The sequence below is a fragment of the Teleopsis dalmanni genome, chromosome 1 (assembly GCF_002237135.1).
Source record: "Teleopsis dalmanni isolate 2A chromosome 1, ASM223713v2, whole genome shotgun sequence".
Classification (NCBI taxonomy): Eukaryota; Metazoa; Arthropoda; class Insecta; order Diptera; family Diopsidae; genus Teleopsis; species Teleopsis dalmanni.
In genome coordinates this window covers 28,046,941-28,070,130 of record NC_051846.1, presented here as the reverse complement: position 1 = coordinate 28,070,130, position 23,190 = coordinate 28,046,941, and the positions used below count along the sequence as shown (strand labels likewise).

The following is a 23,190-nucleotide window of genomic DNA, read 5'->3' as shown; positions in this document are numbered from 1 at the left end:
CTTTTATATACATATTGTGCTGTAAATATATGAAGTGATATGCTTCTATGCACATGAGATTGCCCACACTGAAGCTCTAAAGAATACATTTACGACTATATTTTAATTTAAAATTTTTAATAAAATTTAACTCCAGTTTAAATTCAATTTTTCTATAAAACTTTATTTAACCAGACTCGAAGTTAATTATTTAACACTAAAATTGTTATTAAGTAACTAATAACTAGTTTTTGAAATCAAAAGCGTAGACGTTATCACAGAATGATGAAACAGCACTGGGAGTTTTCGAAAGAAAAATTCTTCATAAGATCTTTCTCCTTTACGAGTTGGCGACGACTATCGCATTCAAATGAAACATGAGCTGTACGAGCTTTATCAAGACATTGACCTAATTCAGCGAATTAACATCCAGCGGCCTCGCTGGCTAGATCATGTTGTGAAAATGGATGAGAATGGATTCTCTAACAAAAATTTTTTTGAAGGAGTAGTTGGAGAAAGAAGATGTTGAGGTAGAACTTGATGTATCAGACAAGAAAAAGCAGGAAAAACGCCTGGACAAATATGCTGCGTTAGATAATGGGTATTTGTTATTTCTAAATAAGTAAGTGAATAGGACCAATTTTTGTAAAAATTTTTTAATATATTTTAAAAAAATATTTTTATAAAAGTAATTACATTTTTCTCTTAAAATATAAAAATATAATATATAAGATAAAAACACTTAAATACTTATTTTTAAAATATTTTTATACAAATAAATAGATTTTTCGCGTTTTAAACACTTCTTTTAATTTATTTGAATTTATATAAAAATACTAACATATGGAGTTTTCGATTGGTGAATCTGGGATAATTCTTCCAATCGAGATGTAAAAGTGCATCGTTTAGTGCTATGTTCATTTTTGATTGGTAAATTTAGTGCAAAATGTATAATAGTCGAGTTGAATTTATAACACTCTAGATATTTTGCCAGAGTAGCAAGATTACCCTGAAATTAACAGCTGTTTTATATGATTTGACAGATAAAGTGTGATTTGATTCGATATATGTATGTATTTATGAAAAATTTTAATGTCTAATAACGCTATTACAAAAATATTAGAATACTCTGAAAATGTTCGATTGAGCATCAAAATTTGGCTGATCGAGAGTAAATCTAGATTAAATACAGATTTACCAATCAAAAAGGCCATTATTTTTAAAATATTAAAAAAAAATACAAATAATATAATTTTTCTCTTCTTAAAGACTTTTTAAATGTAATTGAATTTATATAAAAATATTTAAAGAAGAATTTGTAAAAATATTTGCCATATAATTGTGTCTAATTAATTAATTAATATATTAATATAATATAACTGTTACTCATGATATCATTTCAAAGTCTTTATTTTTTATTATTATTAAAGACGCGAATTTTAATTTTTTAATATACCATTATTTTTAAAAATATATCAATTTTTAATGTCTTCATTATTTATGATGGGAATTTACTTCAAGTGTGCAAATGAAATGTTTATGGAATTTTAAATAAGTGCAATGCAATTAAATCAATATATGGTATGCTCGTGTTCATCGGCACTCATAAGAAATCGTGGTCTGATTAAAATATTTGGCAGCACTTCTGGGCAGTATAACATATAGAGTTTCAAAAAAGCCCATAATAATTTCATTACTTCAGCTAATTACTTATAGTTGCTTAGTTTGTTTTTGGAATAATAATTTACAATAATCCATGTCATAACACTTACCATATCATGCAACGTTGCTAAAGACCCTTAAAAAAATTTAATTTAAATAAAAACAAATACGGTTTATTTATCTGCAATAATAAATATTTACTCTGTCTTGCAAAGTCAATGCAAGGTGAATGAAATGCAAGAATGCTATACTAAAATTGCAAGAGTGCGAAAACACATCTATAACAGAACTTCAATATCAAAATGAAACAGCTGTTTTTGCAGCATACCATATCCACATGAGAAGCAACAAATGTCAAAACAGCTGTTTTTTTCCTTTTTTTTTGTTTCGTTGCAAACATATATCCATGTGTTTTGGTATAGCAAGATTGCAAGCAATTGCAAGAAACTTTGTGCGTGTACAGAGTGAGTATCCCAATTATATTAATTTAAATGCCTTGCAATATAAAAGTTTTCTGGGTATAGTCGAGTTAATTTTACTGAAACTGATGCTGTGTTGCACAACTGATCGATGTGTTTTTAACATTTTCTATTGTAATTTGTGAACTTTTCTAATTTATCAAATTAAGAAAAGGTATTAAATAAAATTAACTTTCAATGAAAATTCAAATATCGTTATGCCTATTTTTGTAGTAAGTAAGCTTAATTTAACTGGTTTTGAGCTCAAAGGCGATTTCCACCAGCATAGTTCTTAATGTAAACATTTACAAAAAATAAGAATATTATACGTTCTACCGACGTTTTTAAGTATAATAATCAGAATCGATACTGCAAAGAAATGCTGTTATACCCGTACAACACCTATTAATACTCTGAACTTTTTGTTCCATTTGATGTCTTTAGATCTATTAGCAAAGGATCTAATAACTGTTAAGTCAATAAAACTTTGCAAATCAGCAGTTTGGCGAATTTATACGACAGATCATATTATAATGCGAGATTAACTTCTACCATAATAGAAAGTCTACTTTTTATTAACATTATTCTAAGGTTCAAAACTAATTGGTCAAGTCCGACGGATATAATAATAAGAGTAGTAGTAGTAATAGTCGTAGAAGTAAAAATAATAAAAGTAGTTCCTTATTTAAAATCAAAAATTTTATATTTAAAATTTTTAAAATTTTAAATTTTTACTTAAAGTTATATAGAAGAAAATATTCGGAACTGAAGTAGGACAAAGATATTGTGTCACCGGTGCAATTAACAAAATTGCTTAACATTTCAATATCTATTTAATATAGACAGATGAATAGATGGATATATAACTATATTATGCATCTATATTTCTATATCTGCGATATAGAAAAGTAGTGGAAAAATGAGCATACCCTTAAAACGTTTCAGACAAACAAGTAATAATATTTTTAGCTTCCATAAATCCAATTTAAGTGGTTATGGTAAAGGTCTTAAAATACCATTATTATTTACTAACTTTAATTTACTCTTACAAATTAAAATATATTGACTCAGCAAGTATAATTAACGTGTTATATATTGTTTCGGTCTTGCATACGAAATTACATTTTTATCAAATGCAGACGATTAAAAGATATTGAGATAGCATCAAATTAAAAGACATAAAAACATTCTGAATTATTTACGACAAACGCTATTAAATCCACATTATCTTAGTCTGTTATCACATTTTAATCTAAAGTATATTTTAATAAATGATACTGAATGTATTCTTTACTTAACTAACTTGTTAAACTATACCTTGGTAAAAAAAGGTGCCGTTAAGAAACACTCTTACATTCTTTTCTAACACTATTTTGAATTATGTATTTGAAACCCTATATAATCATAAATTGATTGGATATTAGTTGTCGATTATAGTTTAATATATGATTTATATCTGAGCTAGTAGGTGCGTTGAATTTATATTCTTGTCCTTCAGAAATTGCTTTGTCAATAATATTGAACTTAAAATTCCATGCCAAATGTTACAGATTACATCAATAATTTATCATTAATTGTTTTTTCTTTATATTACCTATTTTTTCCTGAGAATAGGGTCCTACCAAGCAATTTGGAATCTATGGCTAAATGCACATGGTGGTTTGAGATCCTTTGATAAGTGATTATAATTGTATTTCAAAAGTCTCTAATATTAATTAAATGCACCATTCAATAAAGAAAAATGTACTCAATTTAACCAGTAGTTTTCTTTATTGTTCAAAAAGGTAGTGTGATCCTGTCCAAAAAAACAAATCAATATGAGGTCATATTCATATGATAAAACTAGAGATTATATCCTAAGTAACGAATAAGAAAATGCTTCCCAAATTAGTGGCGAAGAAGAGAATGAAATACCTTCCGCCCATCACATAAACTTAGGAAAAAAAAACCCATCCTATTTAAAATAGGATAGGATGGCAATATTTCTACGTATAGAACATAGAAAACAATACCTTGAATTACCATAGCACCTTTTAATTTTTTTTTAAGACCCTGATATAAGATTTAATAAGGTACATTCATAATTAATATATAAACTACAAAATAAGAAATAAAAAATGCATCACATTATAAACATTTTATGTTTATTTTCTATGAAAATAAATAGAAAATTCTTTAGGTGATACATCAGATAAATTCACATATTTTTTTGTATGATTACCGCATTTGTAAATAAAGATCATGTACTGGTATATGGCAGAATGCTACATCCTTGTTATCATTGGTATAATTTTTTATTAATTATACAAAATAATTGACAACACCTGGTCATACCTTCGCCATAGAGTCATCACATTTAGGGAAAAAGAGATATTGACCTCATTAGTCTATTTTAAATTACGAAATTTTACTTCTAACAAACTTGAAAATACTGTTCCATATATCTTCCTTTGTTACGTCTTTGCTTGAACTAAATAATGGTAATCTACTTCACCTGTTCTATTCATATATTTTATCTTTTTAATTATTATTATTTGAATATTCTATAACTGATTCATTATGTATTTAGAATTCTAGTTTGTAAAATATTATCAGAATTTTTATTCATTTTATTCTTTGCATTAATTACTATTAATTTTATTTAAAAATCGATTTTAAACAATTTTTTAATAATTTAACATTAAGTATTAAAATTTTATATTCAATTTTTTATTCAATATATTTGATAATTCATATAATCCAGTTAATAATTTGCATCAGAACTTGTAAGTGTTTACGCACAAACTACATAATTTTCACTCAACACTTTTTGCCCATGTTATCCTATTGGAGCATTAATTCTACTTTAAACTGGTCTAAACTTGATATGTTCCAAAATTCATTTGTTACAGAATTTGGATAGATACATAACGTACATTATGGTTTGCAGAAATGAGCATATCTATAATTTTATACGGTATATAATATTATGGACTTCTCCGTGTATTTGTATTTATCAAGGACAATACAAGTCTACAACCATATCTCTACACACATCCCTAATTTCCTTTGAACGAATGCATCAACCTCTAATTTTATAGTAAATTATATTATGGATACATTTTAAAATTATAGTAAAGTCCAGAAAATATTAAAAATTATTGGTTTATTAGTTAGTTATCTAAAACCTTTTTAAACTATACAAAAATTGTTAAACCTGCAGATATGTACTACATACTACATATATTGCTTTTCACACAAATTTTCTAAGAACTACTCCTATAAAAATAATGGAGATAAGATAAATATGTTTTCCAGTTATATTTATATTCAGTGACGTGGACATAATTTCGCCAATGATTTTGTGACAAGAAGAAGAGAAGAAAAACTTAGAAGTTGAGAAAAACGGCATCATTTAAAATTATCCCCCGGTTCCATTGTCAGAGATGACCAAATTCAGTTGAAAAAAGTTATCAAATATCGTTTTAAATAATATTTTTTTTTTTTTATAAGAAACCCATTATTGCAGATCGTTATCCTCAAAAAGGATAAATTCGAAATACAAAAAAAAAAACCATTGTAACTTGTCAATAATAATCTTACCTGTTCTCCTATTCCACATTATTTTCTCATCTTTTCTTCAGTACTCACAGAAGAAGAATATATTAACATTCTTATATTTATTGTGTTGTTATTCAAGCCTGTCCGCCATATTGGGGGGTATCGTGTGGAGGCAACAGATAGAAAGGGAAATTATATAGTGAAATTGTGTGTGATCTATATCAATGTCAGATGAGTAATTTTATGACGATTTTAGAGTTAGATATGTTATTTGAGCATCGTCAGAAATAAACGGATTAGTTTGTAACAAGTAACTATTTAACACCTTGCCAAAGTCTCCGTTAGAACAATTTTAATGTCATGAGGACTAGACAACTCTTCGATGTTAGTCGAACTCACAAATGTTTTTTTTACTTCAACATTTGTTAATATATTTGAAATACAAGAATTGCTATAAACTATATAAACTCCCGAATGACCTTAATTACTTTTACAAATATATTCTAACAGCGTTTTAACACATCATCGATACATAACACATCATTGACTCCATTTCTAAACATAACGTGTTTATGGTACAGATGCTTTCCTAACACATTCATTTTGCCTATAATTCAGGTATAACTATTTAAATAAACACAGACATTACAATTCATGTGTTATTACTGCTGAAAGTGTTTAAAACACTACATACGCATATCTTCGAAATTGGTCCATCACATTATGGTAGAGAACACCATCCTATGGGTGTATTTTACTTTAATATATGCGTACCCCCTTAACTACGCCGATAAATATTACATGCAACACTAAAAAGCTTTCAGAGTATTTTTAAATATGTCTGGAGAAATGGATCTTTAGTCATGGATCTGCGACATTGATGCTGAAGTATTGCCCAATAGTGCAACTAGTTCATAGGTACAACCGGAAAGTGTATTTTTCAAAATGTATCAATAAATGGTGGTACATTCTATTAACTCCATACCTGGTAATTAATTATTAATTGTTTGAAAAATATACCTACTAAAATATCAGCTTGTATTTTTAATGTTGAAAGCAATGACCAAGAATTTTTTTATAATCAGTGTTCAGGTTGTCAGATACTATCAGATTCATCAATTATATAAGCAGTATATTTACCATTTCAGAAAAAAAAACCATTGGCTACATGGTAATAAGTCATTTCAAAAGTTTACCTAAATAGAAATATATTATATATTAAAATATTATAATATATAATAATAGTATATATATATTATAATATATAATAAACTATTAATGGTCGCTAATTAATGCTTATATTAAGGTCGCCGTAATTTAATATTTTATCAAGGTAATTATAGGAATAAATAATTATTAAAATTTACACAATTTCTCTTTGATAGTAACATACCATATATAGCTTCCGCATAACTTGGCTGTTCATTCTCCAACAAGAGGAAGTATGAGAACTGCTCGCATATATACAAGTCGTACCAAAAAATCCAGTTGTAATAAATTTAGTTATTTATTAAAACTACATATCTTTCACTTCCATACTTATATAAAATTTCATGCCATGATTTCATAATTCTTAGAAATCACACTTCCAGACCAAATACTACTCCATGCAACGACTCTTTTATGGATGCAATGGGTTTTCGATAGTAACTTGTGGATTTTTATTGCCCCTATACGACAGTTCTATTTTTGTATATATATATATTACGGAAAAACTGAGCCGTTGATTTTTGTGTAAACACAGTTTGTTCCATGTATTAAACACTCGGCCAACTTTAGTTGTTTCGTTAACTTAATTCTATTGAATGGCTTTGTAAGCACTTATATGAAGTTTAACATAATGCATAAACATGCATAATAATGCCGTACGGGCTAATAGAGAATCACTAATTTTTTAATCAATTTTCAGTATTTTAACATGTTCTGTGGTTGTTAAACGATACATATTTTTTTATGCGAAACCTTAAACTAAACATATGATACTTTGGATAAGAGTTGTGCTTGTCAACTGTCACTATGCAGCCAAATTAGGATCGCGATATGTTTAAGCCTTTATATAGTGACCCATTATATCTGACAGACAACTATGCCAGTGATATAGTATGAATTCCTGAAATAAAATAACTGTTACCACTATTAAAATTTACAATAGCCCATAAAATTTAATTTTAAATGTCTAAACTGTAAACCCTTTGAAAAAAAAAATTATGTTTTTATTTAAATTAAACAGTATAAAAAAATGAATAAAAAAAACTTACTGATTAATATTTTAGTAATTTATTAGTTAGTTAATCAATTTTCGTTTTCGCATTGTATATTTGTAATATTTATAATAATAAGAATGTTGTTACTTCTACTCGTATATTTTATTCGCTGAGTAACATTGAGAAAGTAAATTAATATTATTTTATTAATTACATTTTCAACTTGTATTTTAATAAATAAACTAATAATATGAAATAAATAAATATTTATTTTTATTATCGTTAATATGCTTTTAGTATTTATTAAGAACAACATACAACATATTTAATTTTACATATGCGTAATGTAACCACAAATTTATAGATCGAAAATGCATATATTGTTCAAATACATAGTAAGTATACTTAAGTATATATGAGTATGATTTATATATAACTATAACTGCACACTAGTTAGTAATTGTTTATTTTATTTTTTATATATATTTATTACATGTTCTTTTGTTCATAGTAGTAGGACTATATTGCAAGTGAATATTGCAAATTTCTTTTGAGATATTAACGAAATAAATTATATTTTTAAATTTTAATTAATTGTAATTATTGCAAACGAGTATTTTCATGTTCTTGCTTATAATAATTTTTAACATTTATATGCATTTGCGATATATATTTTCGCAAATAAATATACAATATATATTGAGTTTATATGCACTTAAAGCATATCATATTCAATTCTAACTTTTTAATGGAATTGCAAATGGTAATTAATGCTTATATATCAAGAGTTAATAAATTACAATTAATTAATTTTTATTAGTAAAATTTTTAATTTGTTGCTTTAAGGCAAAATTTATTTACAATTTAAGAGAAACAATATTAATATACAATTTAATAATTCATTTCATTATATACAAAATACATTGTTTAATTTGTTTATATTAATAATGGTGTCTATGAAAAAAAAACATATTCATATAAAGAAAGACTTTAAATTAATCAAATAATTTGTATTAATTATGAATACCGACAAAGTCACCATTACAAATAAATGTATAATAATCTTTATTCTAATAATTTCAATGGCTTATTTTAATGAGTACATAATACAGACTATATTAAGTATTGTTTTATATATGACATACCTTAATAATTTATTTATATTATATATAAATATATAATAATAAATTTTAATAGTAGATATATAAAAAAAAAATTTAATCCCTATTAATTACAATAAAACACTACATATAAATATTTTCCGAAAAAATTTAATGCATATTAATTAAGAAGTTGTAGCTGTTGTTATTATAAACCGTGAAGGTTCATTTCGTAGGAAAGACGAAAGAATACAAATACATGGACTAAGTTCAGATTCGGTAAAGGTAGAGTAAGAAAAAGAAGGCATATTTGCGAGAGAGAGAGTGAGACAAAGGTACGAGTGGGTGTTAATTGAAACTGGAATGTGTCGAGGCGAACGAACCTGGACACTTTAATGAATCAATAGAACAATTGGATTTAAATTAGTAAGCGTCATTTAAAATAACAACAAATGGGTGACGTCGTGTGCATAGGGCTGCAGTTATAGTTTACGTAACTGGGTGAGCTATAACATAACATAACTAATGGGAATTGAAAGGTGTCCCTATTAAAGAAGATTCCCTTATAAAAATCACAAATCAGGAACTCTACTTTCAATTCCAGTTGTTTCAGATAGGACTCCACACTTTGCTAATCAATAAAAACACGAATATTTAACAACGATAAGCCAACTTTATTCAAATTTTCTAAGAGCAAAATCGGAAATGTTTTCCTCAATTAAATTAAAACAACTGAAAATATACAAAATTGAATTTTGCATTTCAATTTCAGTAAATTCATAGCCTGTGCTATGGTGTGCCACATATCTATACTTTTATAATAATTATATATCATATATATAATCCGTTTCACATAGAGACTGTTAATTAATTTCTCTGTAATTAAGCTAAAGCTCAAGCTATTTTTCGAGCATTTCGTTCGAAAAATAAAAATGAAGAAAGTGTTTCATGTGATTCATTCACAAAGCTTTAGTAGCGTTTTAGCCCACATCTAGAAATTCTTCTTCAAAAAAAGCCAATGGATATAATAATCGTAAATGCAATGCAACATACATCGAAAACTGACAGACTTACCAACATCGTGTTATCAAATCTCAAAATAGTTACAGGCTCCTCGGGGACATATGCAGATCTGAGGTCTATTATTGCTTAGTCTGACGAAGTGATAAACAATAATCTAGTCAAAGTTTAAAGAGGGGTTTTGAAAATACCTCGAGTTAAAAAAGAGTATATGTGCTTAAGTGCACTAGCTCAAAACAGCTTCAACATAATAATACATAATAATAACACGTTTTTATGGACTAAAATTAATTTAAAAATTCGAATATTTCCTAAGACCACTAATGATGAGTACTCGAAACAGCGTTGTATGGTCAGCCAAATTTTAATAAATTTACTAAAATTTTTGTTGTTGTCTTTACATTTCTATTTGAACCCTTCTAACTTTAAAATAACTTACATTTACAGTAGCAAAAGACCCTACTTTTTTTTATTTTTTTTTTTGTTATACATATATTGAAACTATATATTTTGTTAAAGTAGTGAAAAAATTTTCTATATACTTAAACCACAAATTATTTAATTATTGCAATTCTATCTTTTCTTGTGTTATTTATTGGGATACAAATCATAAATATTTCTATTAAAATTTATTTATTATTTGCACTTTAATCAAAATATTTGCGATGTCCAAATATTTTTACAATTTAAGCTTTTTTGTTTTTCTATTAAACAGATAGCATATTAAAATGATAAGTAGTGTAAACAGTTGTGTTTTAGTATCAGATGCCACTTTATAATTTTTGATAGCTAAATGTTCAATCAGTTGGTACGTACCGTAAGAACTTAAGCCAAAGCGAAATGTACAACCCCAACTACACATGTGTATTCGATAGGAATGAAAAAAGCAAAAAGCAGCGAACTTAAGTGAACAATAGAAAAATTCAATTCAATTCGATTTTCTACTTAAGCGAATTCAAAAATTTTTATCGCGAGGACTTGTATATACAAGACTTATATCATATCGCCTGTACTTTATGAACATCCCGCTATAGCTAATCCTAAAGTATGTCATATTTAAAACGATACATAACAAAGTTTTTCATTAAAAGATTTAACGAAAGTAACTTACGTCTAAATTTTTTTGTATTGCGTAAAAGAGTAACTTTTTTAGTTGTATTTTGTTGATTTATATTAGTTGGTGATGATTGCTTGTGTTCCGACTCCATATAAAAACTGCTAACAGTTTGTGTACTGCAATGCTGTTTCTGTTGACGGTAATAGTCATTTAAATTAGTTATATAATAATATTCGTGTTCGGCGACATCTATTTCAGCATAATTATTATCTTCTTCGTCAATCTCGTTCTTGTTCTCGTTATCGTTGTCTCCGTACTTTTCTTCAAAATTAAAAGCCTCTTCGCGTAAGTGGTGCGTAAATTTATTAGTCATTTCGGCATTTCTGGCGAATAATTGATCAAATCACATATTTTCATCGAATTTGGCAAAATTATTATCATCATCCCATTGAAAATTATTACCAATATTAGTCGTATTGTTTTTGTTAATACCGTTATCACTAGTTTTCGTTTCAGTGGTTGGTGCTTTAAAGAATTCATCATCTTCGAATGGATCTTCAGCTTTTTTGGCGAATATATTTATTGATTCCGACTTTTTTATTAGTTCCTGTCGTTGTTGCAATTTGCTATTTCGTAAATTATGTTTTTTTGTGGCTGCATTACTCGTGGATTGCAATGAATCTGCATGCCATTGATCCTCTTTTTCGAAATCGAATTGTGCTTTCGAAAAATCATCTTCAAAAGCTGCATCATCAAATTGTGAAATTTTAACATTATCATCGAATCGTAATTTTTGCGTACTGGGAGGTGTTGCACGAGATACAGGTGATGAACCTGTGTCCAAATCAAATTGTTGTAAACTGCTCACACTTGTAGAGTTCTGTGCAAATGCCAATTTTTCGCGTTCAGAAAAATCATTTGAAAATCTGAACGAGGATTTTGTTGCTGGAGTCGTAGTTGCGCTGCCAGTGCCAGCAGGTGTTGAATTGCAACTAGAAGCAGTACCTGCTGGTGCTGGTGGTGGTGAACTCTGATTGAAATCAGATTCAAAGCCACCATCAAAGCTAAATTTAGTACATGAACCACTTACTGGGTATGCACTACCACCACTAGCACTTGCATTTGAACGTGGAGTAGGAGTTTGTTCAAAATCATCGAAAGTGTATTCACTACGACCATCTCGAGTGTGATATTTTTTGGGAGCCGACGAATTGCTTACTGAAGTATTTGGTTTGAACCCAGGTTTAGATAGAGCATGTTGTCGTCTTTCACTTTCTAACATACGTTGATGCATTTCATGACGACGTCTATTAAGTCGTTCAAATTTATCTTCATCTGTAGGTTGATCATCATATTCTTCATCTCCATAGTCATCATCATCTACATCATCTTCATCATCGTTGTCGTTGTCGTAAGTGATATAATCATAATTATCACGGGTATGTACGCCAGCTGGATTGCCATAACGACCTCCAGTAGTAATGTTGGCATTATTGGATGAGAGGTCCTTTGCTCGTTGTCGTTGTTTTTTACGAAATCTAGAAAATTAATATTTATTAAATACCATACATAGGAATGATATATTTAAAAAAAAGTACCAGTTGGTAAAACAGTGTAATAGAAACTAAATATTATGCATACCTTCTATCTTTTTCGCCATCAGAACCAGAAGGAGTATGTCCTAATGCAGTTGCCCTGCGATTTTCAACTAATCTTCTTTCATTATCAGCAGCACTTGAAGGTCGTTTCCATGGCTTTTGTCCTGGTAATGGTGGGTCTGTAATGAATTAATATTTACGTTATTTACAAGTTACAAAATATTTTGTTATAGTTCTAAATGTACCTTCCCCATCCCATGGACTAGAACCACTACTTTTACGCATACGTGCTTGTGAAGATGATACAACTCCGCCTGAACTGGCTGCTAATTGACTTGGACGTTGCAAACTGCGAGTATCTACAGGTGCTCCACGTGCTCTTTGATGTAAATCACTTTCAGAGTCCTCATACTCAATGTCACCAGTTGCTCGTAATTTCATACCTTTTCGCAAGGAACGTGTTCTTTCTGCTCCACCCATATATCTGTCACGAAAATCTTCTCGACTCTCCAAGCTGCCATATACATCACCGCTACCAAAACTTCGTCTTCTTCGTGTAGCACTTTCATACGATTCTACACTTTCACGATCAAATGACTTACGATCACGTTCATACATATACTCAGTAGTTCGAGTCTTGTAGTTAGTTGGTAAACGACCGTCATCATAAACATTTTCGTAGTCTGAACGACGTCCTACTTTTAATTTTTCAAAACTGCCACCATCGCGGTAGCGTTCTTGTATTGTAGACGAATCTGCGTACTCTTCAAATTCGTAATTTGGCCTGGCATAGTCGCGATAATATTTACGTTTATCATACCCACTGCGGCGATCGTAACTAGAAACAGTAGCTGGCATTGGCATACCACGTTTATCATAAATTGGAGGTCCATATGTCGAACGCTCATAAGCAGCACGTTCAAAACCACGAATGCGAGAATTAGAAGCTTGATCAATATCTTGCGGAGACCAAGTGTGGTGTTGAGAATGATGATACCAACTGGGCGAATCTGCAGTAAGCAAGAAGTAAAGTATTAATTGTTAAGTATTATATACCATATTATATTTATTCTTTACGCTATAATCGTACCTAAATCAAAATTATCTCTACTTCGTGACAAGCCGTGCTTAAACTTTCGCTGATCCCGGCGGTTGTTAAAGTCGTCTTCATAACTAAAAAAACAATAGCATATATGTAATCAAAGAAGCAATCGAACATATTAACTGTGTACATTTCAAATAAATAAAAACTTACTCATAGTCTTCATCACATGAATTCATGCGTCTTGCATGACGCATATAATAGCCATGACGATCGGGTTGCACATGAGTTTGACCGGCTGGCATTTGTGGCATCGGATGTCGTTTTTGTTTTTGAAAATCTGGCGCTTCATCATCCCAGGGGCTCAAATCGCGTGATGAAGACGAAGTTTGTTGACGATCCTTCTTTGTCCAGCGTCTACCAACATTAACTGAACCTTTATTCCAACCTTCCTCTCTAGGGTCAGAAGAGCATGGTGACTCTGCAGTGTCGTTTTGTGAAGTATTAGATGGTGGTGCTGGCGGTAAATGCAATGACGTAGATTTGCCAGATTGTATTATGCGACCTCGTTTATCACGTATATCAACCGGAAAAACAGGTTTCGGTGAGTCAAATGTAGCCCATGACTCTTTGTTCTTTTTGGAGACATTGTTTAATGGAACATCTGTAGATTTGATTTGCTTGGTTGCTGTATCAATTAAGTTTGAAACTGCAGAAAGCTGCGATAATATTGGTGATGGTTGAGTTGACTTAGAAACAGGCGATTTTTGCTGTACGATACCCGGTACAGGAGATTTTTGCAGCGGAATTGGAGATGTGCTTACATCGTTAAATTGAGACTGCGTTGTTAAACAGGAAGCTCGAGTAACAGATATCGATATAGTTGTATTTGCGCCTGTTGCACTTGTTGAATTTGCAGGAGATATGCGTTCACGTGAATCAAGCGATAAATTGGAAATAGCGCGTTGCATTAGTTCGTCAATTTCTAAGTCATCTTTAGATGAAGAAAGGCCGCTAGTGCCTGCTACCATAAGGAACTTACTGTCTTGTTTGCTGTTTGGTAAATTTGAATTTATACTACTAACATCACCTATACTGCCCGTTTCTATTTTATCTGATCTTTCTACATCTAACTGTTGCGTGGAAGTAGAAAGTTTTTCATATTGGTCTTGTGGCAAGCCGCATAAGTCACCTCTGTTTCGTTCAGCATCTTTATCATTACTATCCAAGCTGCTTTCAGCACCGCCATCTTCGTCTTCATCATCTTCTACTGTAAGTGCGGATGACGATGGTTCAGCAGGAAAACCACGACTATCTACAAGACCTAAACGATCTGGTCCTGTACTACACACACGTTCATCCATTATCTGCTTTAGATCTTGATCTTCATTAAAGTCTTCGCTAAATTCTGTGAATTCTTGCATCAAATTATTTTCATTATCTTCAATAACGGGCTTTTGATCAAATAGATTTTCCACAAGTATTATATCCCGCAAAGCAGCATACCGATCCTTTGCTTGTGCGACCACTTCTGTTATTTTTGTATCGAACTTGGGAAGCGTAGATTGTTGACCAGTCTGTATGGCAAGAAAATCATCATCTTCAAAGTGAGCATCAAATCCAGTGTTTACATCCTGCATACGTGTCGACTCATCCATATGCACTGAGTCTACAATCATTGTCTCTTCTTCAGGCGGAGTAAGGTCGCCTATAAGATTTGCGTTTTGTTCACACTGCTGCAGTTCTTGATCTATTATTTCACGAAAAACTGCATACCGATCAGCTGGCGGTACAGCAGGCACACGAGTAGAATTACTAGGTATAGGTGGTGCTATTGGCGCGTTATTAAATTGGGCAAAATTGGCAACAAATTCCTGTGCATTTTGATTTTGATTTTGATTACTAGTCGGCATGTCTTCACCGAAAGTATCATCAAATTTGGCAACAAATGTGGCTTGTTGATCGAAATTAACTTTAAATACTGGTGCTTGGTCGAAATTTTGGTCATTTTGATTTGCATTAACTAAAACGGGGCTAATAGAATGCGGTTGCTGCATGTGCATAGATGTGTTGGATGGCTTCGATTTCTCTATAAATTCGGATAAATATGTGGTTAATTCTACTAACGTCATGGTACTTAATTTAGATGTCGGTACATTTAATTTTATTGCTAATTCGTCGATTCCAAGCGTAAGTAGTTGACTTAGAGTGATGTCCGGAATAACTGCGGCACTAGCTGCCGCTTCTTCCATCTGCATTTCTTGCTGTTGCTGCAAGATTTCTTTTTTATTTTCATAAATATCCTGTGCTTTTGTCTGAGATTGTTGACGTTGAGCGCGAGTACGTGTTGAAATTTGCACTGGAGGTGGCAACAAGGGTGGCACATCCGAACTACCCGGCATGTTACTATTGCTTGCAGTACTGAGACCAATAGGTGCTAAGTAATCATCTTCAGTATGACCGGGTTTACGCGGTCTCCCTGGTCCAGGATATGTGCCATCTGAACGGCCTACCCGTCGCGAAGGCAACGGTATAGGTGGTACATCAGCTACGCCCGTCGATACTGACCCAGCGGGTGCCGATAATTTAGCCGTTGAAATAATATACTCGTAACGATTACTGCTGTTTACCGGTGGTACTGCATTACCCGAAGTGATACGTGGTCGTATAACAATATCATTAAATTGTTTTTTCGGTGGTAAAGGTGGCGGTTCAACGTGAGATATAGCATCAGGACGTGGTGGTGGTTCTGGTGCAGTTTCATTTTCACTTAATGAATCGCTTTCTTGCAGACGCCGCATATTAATGCTATTAGAATCACCTCTTTTCGAAAATCTTGCTTGCCCAAATAGATGCGGCATTTTCTTATTACTGATGCTTGAAATTACATCAACTGTTTGTTGTTTTAACATAGATGAGGGCGCATGTATACCCGAACTAGAGTGAGAACTGCTCCCAGATATTGTTGGCCTTGAACGCACTGTACTAATATTATTACCCATGCCAGTGCTATGTGCATCACTAGACGGACGTTCAAGTTTGGAAATATCACTTTTCCAAGTAACAATACCAACAGAAGCACTACCACTTTCAGGTGGCAGATTAACTTGCAATGGTCCATTAAAAACATCTTTAGGACGTCGTGCATCAGTCGTTGAAGATGAAGCAGCAGCGGAAGAGGAAATGGACGGTGAAACGCGTTGATTAGTATTTTCATTTTTACCAGAAAATTCGAACTCAAATGGATCCAATTTAGTAAAGATATCACCATCTTGAAATGGATCACTTTTTTTACGCGTTGGTGAAAACGGATCAGTATCTCTTGGCAGCATTACAGGATCAGCGCCAGTGCCAGTTGACGTTGGAGGAACAGGATCTAAAGTGTAATGATTTAAATGTAAATTAGTGGGTATATTCGTTTCATTCGACGAAATAGTTGATGGATATTGCATTTTATGTGCCTTGGTTGTAATAGCAACCGAGGCGGACGTGGTTAATAAGCTGTTGTTAGTATATCTATTAGCAATAGTTGAATTATAAGTAAAATTAGTAGTAGCATTAATAGTGCAAGTGCAAGTGTTAGTAGTGCTTATAGCTGTAACAGTTGGTAATACACCAATTAATGAAGTCGTTGCCGACGTTGAAATGATACCTGCATATGTGTTAGTATTAATTAGATTAATAGGTAGCGGCTTTGATAATTGCTGTGCCTGCAGTTGTGCTCTTTCAAATTCAGTAGCTCTCGAAGTGGAATCCGACAAAGTTCCCGATCCAATTGTATCATCGAACAGACCTTCCTTGCTAAGGAATTCATCTACAACAGCGGCTGCAGCTGAGTAATTTGAAGCGGTTATATCGCCATATATTTGAGTATTTGCTGCGCTGTTGTTGGCTGATAAATCTTTAAGTACCTTTTTAGGTGGATTCTTAAGCTCCTGAAAGAAGTACTTTTTGTCAACATATGGACGTGTACGCCCAGTACCTAGTGGATCCAAATCTGTAAAAGCATCTGCATATTGAGACACAAATCAGTGAAGTTATGGGCTAAGAGAGCCAATTGTGCTGCTTTCAAATAGGTTGGTTGGTTGATAAACAATCAAAACAAAAAAAAATAAATATAAAAAATAAATAATTTACAAAAAAAAAAAAACATTTAAAAAAAATATAAAAAAAAAATAAAAACTTAAAGTAAAAAACTAAAACGTATAACATATAATAGGACAAAAATTAAATCTTAAAACGACGAAAAAATTTCCAAAACCAACAATAAATTTGCATTTGGTTGACACATAGACTTCTTACAGACTAGACCATTACCAACATGTAATCAGGCTTGGCAGAAAGCCAAGTTAATTTTACCTATTCAAGGTAGCTGTAAACGTATATTGGACACACATTAACCGATAGGTTAGTTGTGAATTCAACAATCTGAATCAGTCTGAGCAGTTGTCTCATCCAAATGTTCAAAAAATAATAATTATTTGACAATGTTATATTAAAATTCAAATTATGAAAGTAAAATATACATTATTAGTACAAGACCACAACACAAAAATATACAAGACAGATGCACTTATAACAAGGCTAACACCAACGAAAAATATACATATATGTACACATAATGATCGGATGCTTACCGGACTTAGCTGCTACAGCTGTAATATTGGGATGTTCGTTTAGAGCAGAAGCCAATGCATCAATGGCACTTATAGTACTAGTATTAGTTGCAATATGCGTTATGGAATTACCAACTCCTGTATTAGCTAATACATCGTTCTCAATAGACATTGAATGCTCATGAAACTGTTGTATTGGTGTCTCTATAGTTTCAGAAGGTGCCAACGGTGCCATTGGCAAATTAACGCCCATACCCATCACTACTGTCTTTGAAGTATCAAAAACATCATTTTGCTGATCCAAATCATTTAACCAATTATCTTCATCCTCTTGCTGAGCTAATGTTGCAGTAGCACTACTATCTGCAGCTGGTGTAGGTGATAGTAATGATGATAGAGCAGGATTTTGTACAGTGGTTGCATTTGCATCTGGCGGTTTACCCGGTTTATTACGCGAACGATCAGACTCAGGTGGTGGCAAGATATTGTATGTCTAGAAATTATAAATTATTAACTCATTACCTCGGAAAGGAACATGCAAAAATAATTTATTTTAAATACCGGAAAGTTTGTAAATGAATCGCCGAATGGATCTTCATCGTTAGTTGATTTTCCAGTTGTATTACACATTGGTGGGTGTACAGGATCGCTTGGTGTAATACGTTCCATTTGTGTTATACCTCGTTGTATTGAACTTAGTTCTTGTTCCAAATCAACAAGATCTGCCACAGATTCTGGTGACATCTAAAAAAATGACGACATACATATATAATATGTCATTATATATCTATGATATAACGATATTTTTCTTGATAATTATAATACATTGTATGAATATATTGTTGAATAAAAGTTTTAAAGGAAAGCTTAAATCTCCGAAGAAAAAACAGTATTAAATTTTGCTTGGACGATATCATAGAAGCATAGAATAAAGGCATGACATAACAGAGTGGACGATTGCAGTTGTAAGAGATTTGACGATTCAACAATTTCAAATATACAATTTTTTAAAGTGCGTTTGAAAGTAAACAGAGTTTTTTAAAATCAAGTATTTATGAACAGGTTATATATCGGTTATGATTGCATATATCGGTTAAAAAACTAATGCACTGTTAAAGTTTCATGATATTTGGATAAGTCCAACCAGAGTTATTACGTCTAAAGTGACAGTCATTCAAAATGTCGGTGCAAGCTTTTTGTATAGCTTCTAGTTCCATAAAATATTTTCTTTTCATCGGCAAATACAATACAATAAAAGTGATACTGTGGTATATTAGGTTTAAATACGTTTTTCAATACAAAAATTTGATTACAAACGCCAATCGAAGTGTTTATTTTTGGTTTTCAGTCACTTGTGTAGACAAAATCTTGCACACTGTATGATAGCCGTTTCCACTCGTTTAAATGTCATGAAATTTCGTTAATTTGTTTGTTTGTTTGACTAAAAAACCCGTTGCCGGGTTTCATCCTTACACAACATGTTTCTCACGACGCCTCTGCTGCGTGACCGATTTCTTCAGTTTCGTACATCAAGTGCCGTTAGTACTCCCTTAACTTGATCACTCTCCCGGAGACACTGTCTACTTCCTCACCTATTTCCTGCAACTACCGCATTAAATACGTTTTTCGCTAAAGAGAAATGATAAAGATTTCTTCCTCACGTCGTGTCCAAGCCAACGAAGCCGCTGGCTTGTTAATTCGCTGATTTATATCAATGTCGTAATAAAGCTTGTACAGTTCGTGGTTCATTTGGATGCGGTAATCGTCGCCTACACATAGAGGACCAAAGATCTTACGAAGAACTTTTCTCTCAAAATTTTGATAGTACATTTATAAAAAAAAATCTACCTTACCGACACATTCAATTGCCAATAGATAGTCTTACTATAACTATTTTTAAAAAGTCCTTTTTATGTGAAGTAGAAATGTGTACCAAATACTATTGCAATCATGTGCATTTTCTTAATGTATGACTTTCTTAAGTAATACCTCTTTTGAAACATCCTTTGAATCTAAATTAACACCAAGTCTTGAAATACCAGTAGCACCCTGGCCGCTTATACCACCGAACATTGCCATAGTACTGCTTCCAACGCTACCGCTTAAATCATTATGCCCACCAACAGGTTTTAACGACGCTAATGAAGCACGTTGATGTTCATGTAGTGTTTTAGATTGTATCTGTTGCCTGGCCAATTCAATTTCTTTTTTCTTTAGCTCGAATACAACTTGAAAGAGATCACGCATTGCTAAAACAACCTACAAAAAGACATATATAAAATAAATTTTTATTGAAATAATTTAAATATTAACTACCAACCTGACTAGCTGCCTTATCAGTTTTTATACCGAAGAATCTATGCCCACTATCTGGTGAACCGAAAATGTAACCAAATGCACGTGAATCAGTCATATCTTGTGCTATAAATGAGATCTTATGCACAGGATGGTGATACAAGGAATCACCAGTTTTTTCATCTCTCAAACGTAAACCATCAATAGTAACGTGTATTGTTATGCGCTGCTTGTGTTCACCAGCAGCGCGTATAGCCATTTTTAAGTCTTGTAAAGCCTCTTGACACATACGGTCACCACGCGCTTCTCCCACTTCCAATATCCCAATAAGTTTTGCTTTAAATTGTACGCCATCGCCAAAGAAACGTCCTGGATCATTGCGATCTGTAATATAGATATTTTTGTTTTATTAAATGATTCCAAGTTTTAAAAATACTAAATTAAAGGAAATAATAAGCTAACGTTTGAAATAGTTTGTGTCATATGTGCCAGATCCATGTGAACTGCCACCACCAACAGAAGATAATGTTGACGACAATGATAGATTTGAGGCAGATGATAGTTTCGAAACTAGTGATTTGACCATTATATGATTAATATATCCTTAGTTATATATTTTTATGTAGTTATGAATAATAGCTGCTGTTCCTTTCATTGCTTTTTATAGCTGCTCTACATAACAATGACAATACATATTCTTTTTTCTGATGTACAAAAATATCTACAAACACTTTTCGCGATATACTTTTTTCCGCTGGAAATGTATTCTATATGCTGCCATACAAATTCTAGTAAACAATTGTCAAAAGCTTTCGCCGTGCCCCACTGCATGTAACACATTTATTAGTAAATCACTGGACCAGGAGAATGTGTACTCTACTTTATATAGGTGCAGCAGCCTCACACAAAGCGCCAACAAAAGAATTTTATTTATTGTGATAAAACAACCCGTCTCATACGTTTCGCTACCCTTGAGTTTAGTTTGTTTTATAAAACATTTGCTTTCAATTGTTGTTGTTTTTCATACGTTTTCGGTTTTGTTGGAGAAATAAATAATCTCAGCATTAGATGAGCAAATATCTATACAATCTACATTATTTAAACAAATTTTTGTGTTTCCCTATATTCTTCCCGCGAGTCCGCTGTACTTTTGTTTTGAGGTACTCTGAAGGCAGCAAAATTTATTGATTTTTCATGCGCAGTTTTTCTAGTTCATATTTCTTTACGAATTTTTTAATTTAACATCAATTCACTTATTCGTTCAATTAAAACTTTTTTGTATAGCATTTAAACATGTTTTTTTTAATGCATAATTATTTAATTAGTTAGAATTTATATGTAATTAAGTGTATATTTTTGCGTTTAATTATTGGATAAAAAAGTTTTACATTATCTACTGTACTACATAATTTTAGCAATGAAATCGGTTTTGACAATATGAATGCACTTTATTTCTCAATTTATCACATTTTATTTCAACAATAGCAATAATTTTATGGAAAGAATTAAATTGCAGCTGCCGACAACTGCAAGCAGCAGTAATGGAAGTAGCAATGAAAACACAAGCAAATAAAAAACAAACAAAAAAAATTGGCAAATCATAACATTGAAAATATTTACGTGTGAAAGAGCAGGCCAGCACTATTATTCATTCATTATTTTTATGAAGTTTATCTATTCATACTGTTCTTTTCGTACAAAATATTTGTTTGTGCAATGTTCATCGTTCCAACTTTGTTTAATTTATAAATAAACGTTATTTTTAAATATATTAAAAAAAATTTATAAAATATACTAACTATAAATAAATAATAATTTTAATATTATTAATAACTTCAGCAAAAAATTGTTTACATATTCAGCATATATAAAAGTTATATATATTTATAGAATATATATAAAAGAATAAAACTGATAAATGCCTTATAATCCTTATAAACGTATATGTTTATCGAATTTATATGTAGTGTCAAATCTTATATGAAGAATCGTTAACACAAACTTGAAAAATTTACACAAAAATTTTACCAAATAAATATATCGCATAAATTTATCTGTTGTCAAAACAGAGTTGCATTCCAACAAAAGCAAGTTATTTACAAATAATATCTTTGTAAGTATTTTTAAGTTTGAATTTTTCACTCAATTTCGGCATTTTATTTTATAATTTTAAAGTTTAACACAAATATTTAATATTCGAACGATATTGGCTAAACGTTTGGTTGAAAAACTTGCACTGCTAAGACATGCCAATGGAAACGACCAAAACTTAATTTCATTAATATAGTTAATTTTAACTATAGCGGCAACATGATATTAAACATCAAAGATCTTAATATGTATAACAATAAGGTAACAAAAAATAAATTTTCGTTTAAATTAAAAAAAATCTTCACTCTTTACATGATGATTCTTAAAAAAAACATTTTAATTAAAACTTAATTACTTTATTAACAATCTAAACCAAAAATTAAATTTAAAAATGAATTCCAATTTAAGGCTTTATTTGTTTTTGAAAATTCTATATTTTACACAATTATTTTACTAAATCGAAATTTATAAGTTTTAAAGTGGAATGTTGGTTGCTTTTAAAAACCAACTCAAATTATAAACGAAAGA

At 31.1% G+C, this 23,190-nt stretch overlaps 1 protein-coding gene across 1 annotated transcript; it reads right to left on the bottom strand.

Annotated features, from left to right (window-relative positions):
* Nucleotides 1-10,562: 10,562 nt before the first annotated feature.
* LOC119673244 (protein disabled) lies at nt 10,563-21,843 on the bottom strand. Its single transcript, XM_038084487.1, has 11 exons — nt 21,034-21,843; nt 20,597-20,955; nt 20,266-20,535; nt 18,838-19,020; nt 18,298-18,769; nt 17,313-17,669; nt 13,874-17,036; nt 13,709-13,791; nt 12,864-13,628; nt 12,662-12,797; nt 10,563-12,558 (listed from the first exon to the last, which is right to left on the bottom strand). Exons 1-11 carry the CDS (start codon nt 21,155-21,157, stop codon nt 11,424-11,426), a joined length of 7,047 nt encoding a protein of 2,348 aa, XP_037940415.1. The 5' UTR covers nt 21,158-21,843; the 3' UTR covers nt 10,563-11,423.
* Between the last annotated feature and the right edge of the window lie 1,347 nt (nt 21,844-23,190).

Excerpts from the sequence above, each read along its gene's own strand:
- LOC119673244 (XM_038084487.1), bottom strand. The coding sequence starts at position 21,157 with ATGGTCAAATCACTAGTTTCGAAACTATCATCTGCCTCAAATCTATCA. Across the intron at positions 20,536-20,596 it reads CTGATAAGGCAGCTAGTCAG|GTTGTTTTAGCAATGCGTGA; the intron begins GTTGGTAGTTAA and ends GTCTTTTTGTAG. Across the intron at positions 17,037-17,312 it reads TAATACTAACACATATGCAG|ATCCTGTTCCTCCAACGTCA; the intron begins GTATCATTTCAA and ends ATTACACTTTAG.